Source organism: Entamoeba nuttalli, assembly GCF_000257125.1.
Source record: "Entamoeba nuttalli P19 unplaced genomic scaffold asmbl_2408, whole genome shotgun sequence".
Classification (NCBI taxonomy): Eukaryota; Evosea; order Mastigamoebida; family Endamoebidae; genus Entamoeba; species Entamoeba nuttalli.
In genome coordinates, this window is record NW_008575299.1 from 1 (window position 1) to 10,262 (window position 10,262).

The 10,262-nt window shown below is 24.4% G+C and overlaps 6 protein-coding genes across 6 annotated transcripts; 3 read left to right on the forward strand and 3 right to left on the reverse strand.

Annotated features, from left to right (window-relative positions):
* Positions 1-52: 52 nt before the first annotated feature.
* On the reverse strand, positions 53-2,614 carry ENU1_023120 (hypothetical protein; the record flags this gene model as incomplete). Its single annotated transcript, XM_008857066.1, has 1 exon — positions 53-2,614. One exon carries the CDS (start codon positions 2,612-2,614, stop codon positions 53-55), a length of 2,562 nt encoding a protein of 853 aa, XP_008855288.1.
* A 136-nt stretch (positions 2,615-2,750) lies between these two features.
* On the forward strand, positions 2,751-3,410 carry ENU1_023130 (hypothetical protein; the record flags this gene model as incomplete). The annotated part of the gene is made up of 1 exon (XM_008857067.1): positions 2,751-3,410. The coding sequence occupies one exon, from the start codon at positions 2,751-2,753 to the stop codon at positions 3,408-3,410; it is 660 nt and encodes a 219-aa protein (XP_008855289.1).
* An 18-nt stretch (positions 3,411-3,428) lies between these two features.
* ENU1_023140 (hypothetical protein) lies at positions 3,429-7,065 on the reverse strand (the record flags this gene model as incomplete). Its single annotated transcript, XM_008857068.1, has 2 exons — positions 3,429-6,749; positions 6,802-7,065. The coding sequence occupies 2 exons, from the start codon at positions 7,063-7,065 to the stop codon at positions 3,429-3,431; spliced, it is 3,585 nt and encodes a 1,194-aa protein (XP_008855290.1).
* Positions 7,066-7,407: 342 nt separating this feature from the next.
* On the forward strand, positions 7,408-8,182 carry ENU1_023150 (eukaryotic translation initiation factor 4E, putative; the record flags this gene model as incomplete). Its single annotated transcript, XM_008857069.1, has 2 exons — positions 7,408-7,728; positions 7,967-8,182. The coding sequence occupies 2 exons, from the start codon at positions 7,408-7,410 to the stop codon at positions 8,180-8,182; spliced, it is 537 nt and encodes a 178-aa protein (XP_008855291.1).
* A 70-nt stretch (positions 8,183-8,252) lies between these two features.
* On the reverse strand, positions 8,253-8,795 carry ENU1_023160 (hypothetical protein; the record flags this gene model as incomplete). Its single annotated transcript, XM_008857070.1, has 1 exon — positions 8,253-8,795. The coding sequence occupies one exon, from the start codon at positions 8,793-8,795 to the stop codon at positions 8,253-8,255; it is 543 nt and encodes a 180-aa protein (XP_008855292.1).
* Positions 8,796-9,273: 478 nt separating this feature from the next.
* ENU1_023170 (hypothetical protein) lies at positions 9,274-10,215 on the forward strand (the record flags this gene model as incomplete). Its single annotated transcript, XM_008857071.1, has 1 exon — positions 9,274-10,215. One exon carries the CDS (start codon positions 9,274-9,276, stop codon positions 10,213-10,215), a length of 942 nt encoding a protein of 313 aa, XP_008855293.1.
* Positions 10,216-10,262: the final 47 nt, after the last annotated feature.

The window sequence follows — 10,262 nt, forward strand, 5'->3', positions numbered from 1 at the left end:
AAAAAAAAATAAAAAGAAGAATGAATGACAAAGAAATAGATGTTAAATTGTGTTATTTCATTGAACAAAGTACACAAGTATTTTCTCTGTGACAAGAGTCATGATAAATATGACCACAATAAAACATTTTAACAGGTCCAGTCAATGGCTTTTGACACTTTGAACAAAGAGTTGTCATATTAAAAGTAACACCTGTTTTATTACTTGCTTTAGACATTTTTTTCTTTGACTCTTCTTTAGCAATTTTAAGAATTTCAGACAAAGTGTGATTAGTAAATTTTAAAGAGCATAACATATCACGAACTGATTCAGATATATCACCAATTTTAAGAGTATCAGGGATTTCATCAAATAATTGAACTTTAAATTGAGAACGTTTTAACATAATAGGAATAACAACATCACCTACTACTGGTGTTTTAATAATTTCTTCAAAAACTTTTCTTGCTAATTCAGGACTATTTTTCTTATCAATGACATCAACGACATTTTGAATAATTTCAACACCAGCATCATATTGATAAAAGTTTAATTCATTTCCATTTTCTTCAATATATTTATTAAGAATTTCTTTAATAAAATCAATTGCAAATTGACCCATATCTCCAATTCTTCCACTTACAGATGCATAAAGTAATTGTGGTCCTTTTTTATTTTCTTCTATTTGATGTGAAATTGATTCAAATAAAGCTGTTTTAATAGTATTATTCATTGCTTTATTAAACAATTTAAAGAGTTTTTGATAAATTTGAAATTCTATAATATAATTATTTAATGTATCTTGTTGAGGCATACACATTTTAACTGAATCAAAATCATTTCCAAACATTTCTACTATTTCTTTAATTTTATCTTTAGGTTGTTTTTCTATTAATGTTAATATAAATAATAATGTTTGAGGATTTTGTGTTTTTAATGCATATTCACATGCAGGAAGATATAATCCATTATTAAATTTAAATTGAATAACAAATCCTTGAAAATCTGCAATATTTGTATCATTAATAAGTTCTTGTGCTGATGTTGTAGCATTTCCTATTTCATTTTGAATTGAAGCAGGTAATCCAGGGAATAAAAGAATTTCATTATATAAATCAAGTTCATTATTAATAATAGATGTATATTCATTTAATGTAACATTACTTCCACTTTTATAATCTTCAATATCTTCTTTTAATTTAAATGAATTAGCAAGATCTTCAGTTATAATTTGAGTTGTTAAACTAGGAATAATAGTTGTTTTAGCAGAAAGTAATATATTATATCCTTTTTTTAATTTATGATAATATTTCACACAATATTTTGTAAAGAATCTAATATATTTATTTTTTTCTTGATCATCTTCAGTTTCTCCTATAATAGCAACAATATCAGATTGGTCAATAATATTTTCTTTAAGATGTTGTTCTAATCTAATTAATGATTCATCTTTAATATCTGTTAATTGTAGAATATAATTCTTCCAAAAATATTGAATATCTCCTTTATCAGTAAATTTTTCTTTTGATGTTGATACTCTATTTAAAATGTCTCCAAACATCTTTTTTTGAATTAATAATTGAATAGTATCACTATCTTTTCTCATTCTTCCAACTTCTATTCTTCTTTTTCCAATTAAAATTATTTTTTCTACTTCATTAATAAATCCAAATAAATATACTTGTTCTTTAGGATAATCCATTTGATACAATGCATTTGGTTCATTTCCTGATGAAGATTGTAATATTTTTAATCCACTTTTTCCTTCTTGTGTATCAACAAATCCAATAATTCTATTTTCCATTAATGCCATTGATCTAATACTAATACTTTTATCATTAACTTGAAACATACTTTGTGAAAATCTTTTTTTACTTTCAACTATCATTGATGGTGAAACATCAATATTAACTTTTAATTGTCCCCATGAAATAATAAATCTATTATCATTACATGGTAAAACACAACAATATGACTCTTTAGAAATTTTAATATTATTAAAAGTAAATATTTCTTGAAACTCTTTTGATTTAGTACTAAAATCATATAGATAAATATATGCATCTTTATATTCTTTTCCATCATAAAATCCTCCAATACAACAAATAACATTTCCAACCCATTTAATATCTAAAATTTTATTACAATTTCTACAAAGTAAATTTGTATTTGCTCCAAATAATCCATATCCACTTTTATCAATAATACGTAGAAGAGGTGGATTATTTCCTATTTGAGTTCCATAACAAAATAATTTCTTATTTCTATTTCCTTGTTGGTCCATACAAAATCCTAATATCTTTTCATTACTCTTTAATTCTTCTTCACTTTGAATTGATTTAAATTCGTTATAAATTCTTACTATCTGTCCTTTCATCTGTGCTGCATAAATAATTCCATTATCATATCCAAGTCCAATTACTGCGTCTTTTGTAAATAATTGTTTCTCATTTACTATTTCATTTGTTTTGTTATTAAACAATAACACTCTTCCAAATGATGTTCCTAATATTGTTCCTATAATTGCTTGATGTGCTGTAGTAATTGTTTCTGTTTCATTTAAGTATGCATTAAGACGATTATCAAATGAATCTGAAATGATATAGCCAAAACGTTCATCTACTGACTCACTCATTCTTGACTTAAATAACGATAAATTAATAATTAGTTCTTTTTAAGATTCTCTTTCTTAATTAATCTATATTTATAAACAAAAACTTTACAAAATAAAATAATTCTCTCATCTATAACCTTGTTCAGAAAAGTCTCTCATGAATATCATTCGTCTTATCAAATCTCAACAACACAAATCAAATATTTCTCCTTTAAAATCTTCTCTATCTCATGTAACTCAAAAACGTGATAAACCTCTTGAAGTCTCTCAAAAACAAAATCTTTGTTTTGACGATGAAAAACCTCCATTTCTAAATCAATCACAAGAACCAAAAGAAACACCAATTGTCAACAAAACACAAATGACAAAGAATGATATTTTAAAACTAAAAATCACACAATTTGTTCACAAAGACAACCAAATAAACAATATTAAACTTCAAAAACATAAAAAGGAAGAAATGAAACCAAAAAAAAATCATGAGGGAGGTACTATCAGTATGCCTTATTCTATCTCTTCTGATGAGGAAGAAGAAGAAAAAAGCATCATTGCAAGAATACAAAGAAATATTAAATATATGAAGCACATTGAATTAATGATTGAAAATTATAGAAATGAACTGAGTAAAAAAAAGAAAATACTTCAACAACTTATCTTGAAAAAAATAACAAATGATTTTCTCAATACAATAACTGTTGTTGCATTAAATAGACTTGAAGAATTAGAACTATCATTAAATGATTCTATCATCACATCACTTAAAGGAAATATTGAAAAATATGAACAAGAGTTTAATTGGTTAAACCAAACTGATTAACAAAATTGTTTTACAACGTTATTTAAATCCAATTGAAGGTGTTAATAAGTCTAAAATATCTAAAACATGATTTCTTATATCAGAATTATCTGATGGAATAAATGGCAACATTGCAATGAAAATTTTCTTTTTATCTAATTGATTTTTATTTGTTTTGATTAATTCTTTGAGAAGATTCATAAAATCAAGACATTCCATTCTAACATACTCTAGACTTTCATCACTCATCTCTACTATTGTTTTAATTCTTTCTAATTCTTTTATTATTGTATTAACAAGTTCATTTTGGCTATATTCCCCAACTGGAGTTTCCATTTGGGTTAATGATAGCATTATCTTTTGTTTCCAATAAGATAAATTATCATAATAACCATTATATTGAATGTCTAATAAACAATCAGAAACAATATTATTCTCATTTTTTAATTGTTTTCCATGTATTATAATTTCATATGCATAATTAATTGCACTTTGATATGGTTGATAGATTATGTTGTTTAAGTTTTTATAATCCTTGAATGTGTACATATTAATATAAAAGTCATAATAACAATCTATTCCAGCCATTCCAATATAATAAATAATCTTATTAATATTATTCATAATTTCTTGATAATATTGATTATTATCATCTCTTCTTGCTATTGCTAATAATGTAGATTTGGATTTTAAAATATTTAATTTAAGCTCTTCAATATCTATTTGATTTATAATTTCTTCATTTATACTACTTCCTAATCTATTATAAATTTGAGTAATGCAATGATAAGCACATGTTTGTGCTCTTTCATTAAATTCACTAATTAAACAACCAATCATTTTACACAAACAACTTACATATAATCTTTGATAATTCTTATGTTTTAAAAGAGTATAGTCAATCAAAGTAAATACTAATTGTTGACAAGTACTTAATCCATTTGGTTCAATACTGAAATCATCAGGAAATACAGAAACATATTGAATAACAGAAAATACAACATCTTCAATAAGATGATCTTGAAGTAACTTCTCTGAAGTAGTTAAATAGAATTTAGAAATAGTTGTATTTACTCCATTATTTTTTGAAATGAAATTACCAATTGAAATATAAGTTGTAAATACATTCTTGTATATCTCTCCTCCTTCATTTACTGATTGTGTTAGAAGTGAATAATTATATTTTAATATCATTTCACATGTAAGCATTCCTGGATTATATAATGCCATATCAGTTACACCAATAAGTTGTTTATATAATTCTTCTTTTAAATTTGATGATACAGATGGAAGAATATATTTTAATATTCTAGTTAGTCCACCAACAAGAATACAAATATTATCATTCCATTGTCTAATTAAAGGAGACATATAAAGTAATACTTTTGTATGTTCTTTAGGAAGTTCTGATTGTGTAAGTTTAATATAAATCTGTTTCATTTCATCAAACACTGGAAATAAGATATCTTGAAGTAATTGGTCAATACATTTTGTTAACATCTCTCCTTCACATGCAATAGATTGTGTAAGTGTTTGTAGTGCTGAACTCCAAATATCATATCTTTTATCTTTTAGACATAAATAAAATTGTTTTAAAATAGTTAAAGAGAGAGATAAATATTCAGTAGAATCTTTTAATTGAATAATAATATCAGATAATAATTGAATTGCACTTAATGACATATTAATATCAGATGTTTGAGTAATATATTGATAAATAATATTTATTGGAATTTGTGTTGGATTAATTGACAATACAAATTGCTTAAAAATATTGAAACTATGTGACACAATTTGTTGTGATGAATTTGCAAAAATATTAAATATTGGGATTAATTCATCAATATGTTCAGAAAGAGGTAATGTAGTTTCAGATAATATTTCAAGAGAATTAAGAATAATATCAAGTTGTTTCTCTCTACATTTTTTATCTTCAATACATTCATTAATAAATATAAAAATAAGTGTTATTAATTCATGTTGTTGTTCTTTATTTTCATAATTATCTATTTGTCCTAATATACTAAAAATCATTCCTCCAATCCTCTCAGCTATTGAAATATCTTCTAACAATCCATTTTTTAAATTATTTTTACATAATGAATGAATAATATTGATTCTATCTATATTTTCTTCATAAATATCAATTAATTCATTATAATAATATAATGTATTCATTATTGGAATAAGTTCTTTAACACATTCAATAAATTGTACTTCTTTAAGATACTTTGTACATTTACAAATAGTCATCCAATGATCTTGTTCAACCATCTTCCAAATACACTTCCATTCTTCATGTTTAAATTTAGGACTTAATTCAATTGCATTAATTACTGCTCCCCATCCATTTTTAGTTTTCCCTGCAAGTTCTAATAGTTGGCAAATAGAATAACCTCTATTGACCATAACCCTCATCATCTTTTCCACACAAACCAATGAATCAGATGAATTACCAAATCTTGTGAGTGTATTAAGTGTTAATTTAATAATTTCATTTGATAAATCAAATGATACAGTAACCATATGAGATACTAATAAAAAGAAGCAAAAATATGATAATTCTTGAAGATTTTGTGGGGATGAAATATGTTCTATTGAAGTAGGTTGTGCTGTTGTTACTCCATATTTCAAAAATGAAATAATCAAAGGATAGAAATGAGTATTTAAAACAAAAGATGATTGATTTGTTGAGAAAAATTGATAGAATAATGATAAAATACAATTTGTAGATTCAAACAGATGTAATGAAATAAAATATGGATATCCAGGAAATGTAGAAAAATATACTAGAAATGTAGAATGATATTGTAATGTAGAATTAATAATAACAGGAAGTTGTGGAATCAATACTTGAAGAAGAAGAGTATATAATGGTTTAATTTGGAAAAATAAATTTGGTGCATTTGATAGAATTGGAAATAAACAATCAAATTGGTGTGTTCTTAAGTTAGCATATTGTGGTGATAAACAAAGATCACTTATATATTTTGAAAGAGTTGATACTAATGGCTCAGTTGGTTCAATTAAAGGTTGTCCTAAATAATTCTTATTAAGATCAATCATACGATTTGCTTCTTGATGACTGATTGATGTTTTAGCTAATTGTGGAATATATGAAGGATAAAGAGCAGATGCTGTTGTGGAAATATATGATAAAACAGAGAAAAGAGATGAGAGAAGCATTGGTGTTGTAGCAGCTAAAGACAAAGTAGTTAATCCATTATATAATGCAGTAATAGGAAGAGAAGCAAGTAATGGAGTAGTTAAAAGTGATGAAGTGATTTGAACAATTTTAGCATTTATAGTTTCATTTGAAATCATTTGTTGTAATTTTATAAAGAGATGGTCATGAAGAGTCTAATATCATAAGTTATTTTGTTCCTATTATTTTGAAAGAATAATAACAAACAAGAGGAATTAATTCTTCCATTGAAAGCATTTGAAGTAATTGTAATAGTGTTAAGTCTAATGAAGAAGAGAATGTAAGTAAAACAATTAATGGTTCAATACACTTATCAGAACGTTGAAGAATATCAACTTTTGGGTTAGTGGATGTGATTAATATTTGAACACATTCATCAAGATTTTCTCGTTGTTTATTCCATTTAGAGTACTTTTTAATTCCTTTAATAACAAGTTCATATTTAGTGAGTAGAGGTTTGGCTTTAATCATATTTGTTTTGAAGTTTTGTAGATTTTAAGTGTTTTATTCAAAATTATCAATTGAAAGAGAAAGAAGTCATTATTAAAGATACATAAAGATATAGAATAGTACTACTCCAATACAATAAAATGAAGAATAAGATGTATTAAATGGATAATTGTAATAGACTACAATATTAAAAAAAAAACATCTTTTTAATCCTCATATTTTTCATGAGTGAAGTAAGAAAAAAAGAACAAAAAAAATACCTAAATAATAAAGAAAGACAAGAAAAAAAATAGAAGGAAGAAAAAGTAGAAGAAAACAAGAATTCTTAAAAATAAAGAAGAAAAAACACACTATAATTTAAAGATGGAACCAACAACACCATCAACCTCTCTTGAATCACAACACCTTTTATTAAATAAATGGACATATTGGTTTGATTCTAATAAATATGAATCACAATCACGAGATAACCTTTCTTCATTGGAAGAGTTGTACACATTTTCTACTGTAGAACAATTCTGGGGATTATATGATGGACTTGAAAAGGCAACAAGTTTTCCTAAAGGAAGTGACTGTTATTATATGAAATTTGGAGTGACACCAAATACCACTTCATACGAAAAAGGTGGAAAATTACGATTTGGAGTACCATTAGCAAAAGCGGAATGTGTTTGGAAAAATTTAGTTTGTTAAAATATACTTAAAAAAACGTTTATAAGTTTTAGGAGAATTGAAGTTAATACTATTGTAAAGAGAAGAATACAATAAAGAGAGTTTTTTAGAATAGGGTTTTTTGGTAATGAAGAAATTCATTAAAACCAAATCTTAATTACAATTTTCCTAAGACTAAGATAATATTAAAGTAGGAATAAAAGTTAATTTTTTATTCAGGAAGATTAAATACAATACTTACATACTTTAGATTCTTATGTGTATTGGAGAAAATTTTGAAAATTCAGAGTTCTTAGTAGGTGTAGAATTGTCTATTAGGTCAGACGCTAAATTTAATATTTATTTTAATTATTGGGATGATACTTTCCGATCATTGGTATCTGAAATTAAAGAATATGTTGAAGTTTCACCTAAAACATCATTTAAGTTCTTCCCAGAAGTAGGACGTATTATTGAAATAAATTGAATGTTGGTTCTTTTCATATCTATTAGAGATTATTTTCATGACAAAGACAGTAAATAAGAAAGAAAGTAATTCAATTCATTTCAATAGCAATGATTCTTGATACAATAAATGTTTTACTTCCACATAAAGGATATTTTAATTTTCCATATTCAAAAGATGTTTCATTAACTCCTGATAAAAAGTTATTTGAGTGATTTTGTTTTGTAACAACAATATCATATCCAAATCCTATTTGAAAGAGATAATCAAAATCTTTTGAAAATAATAAGATTGCATATTGGCTTTTATCTTTTTTAATAGGAAAAGATTTTGGTGTCATAATTCTACCATTGGATTCTAATGAAAAAATAAATGCTTCCTCATCTTTAATCCACTCACACTCTTTATTAATTTTTGTTTTAATATATCCTCCAAAGATATTTCCTTCCATATCATGAATAAGAATAAATATATTATTTCGTCCAATAATTTTTTCATTAAAAATTGATTCATTTTTTCTCCAATTTTCTAATCTTGAATCAAATAATATTTGTGCATTATTCAAATTACTTAATTGTCTAAGTTGTTTAATAATATCAGGAAATTGAGAAAGATAAGTATTTTCTTGTTGCATGAACTTTTCACTGAAATATCTTTTTTTTTCCTAAAACACAATTATTTTTATATTTAAGTTCTTTGTTTTTGAATTAATTAGAGACAAAAATACCTCAAAGAACTTCAAAAGGAAAATGTCTGATTTGTCATTCTGTCAAACTCATAAAATTCTTGTATATCAAGATATTGCTTGGACAATAGAATTATCTGAAAGAAGGTCAATACTTGTTCGTTCAGGTTTGTTAATAAAATGATAGAGTTGAAGAAAGGAAAAAGAAGTCAAATAACCATTAGAAATTATAGATGAAAATAAAATTACACAATGTCCTACAATTACAATTGAAAAATATAATAAATGTTATGTTTTAGGATATGGGCAATGTAGAAGAGATCCTCCTATTGCATCTTCAATACTAAAGAGAACAATATTATCTGATGTTTTTTGGTTAAAATCAACAAGTTATCCTGGTAGAATATGGGTTCATAAAAGATTTTTAATGAATGAAGCAGAAAATATGATTCAAAAATTACTTAGTACTACCAATGTTTATATTGTTTATCCAGGAATGGAAAGTACTATTACTAAACCATTATTTAAAAGAAATAATCAAATATTTAAATCAATTGAACAATTAAATACAAAAAATCAAACAAATTCACCATTTAAACCAATTGTTAATCAATTAAAAATTACAGAAAATAATCTTATTATTGAACCTATTTATTCTCTTAAAGAAGTTTCAAATTCAATTAAAACAATGTTACCTTCACTTCCAAATCCATTCTTTACTAAGTTAAAAGAAATAAAAGAAGAGAAAAAGGAAGAAATTTCACATTCATTTAATTCAACACAAATAACAATGAATATTAATTGTAAAAAACAAGAAAAAATACAAAATCTTTCAGTAAAAATAATTAAATCAATATTTACTATAGGTTCAGAATTTCTTGGACCAACATTAATTTGTGTTAAAGTAATAGCAGAAGGATTATTTGGTACATTAAATAATTTTCCATTAAAAATACAAAGTCCCGAAGAAATGAAAGGATATACTAATGACTTTCTTAAAATTATTACAAATTCATTTATTAAACCTGAATCATATTTAATAAGTGGAATTTTTGTATTTGGAATTGAATATGCACAACTTAAAAAAATTTGGGATTTAAGAATGAAAAATAAAGAAGCTGTAAATCAATTAATTATTGATATGAAAAAATATTTTCAAATAATATCATTTTGTTTTACAGATTCATTTAGAGAATATCTTGAAGATGTGTTTAAAAATTCTTTAATTCCATCAGAATTTGATATTTTCCATTTCTTTAAATCAGATATTGAATTATTTAAATGGAATATTGAACAAACAGAATATTTATCTAAAAGATTTACTTATAAACAAGAAAAAGAAGAATCTGCTTTTGTATCTAAAAATTAAAATTTCTTTAAAATTTAATTTATTTGAAATAAATAACAAAAAAAAAA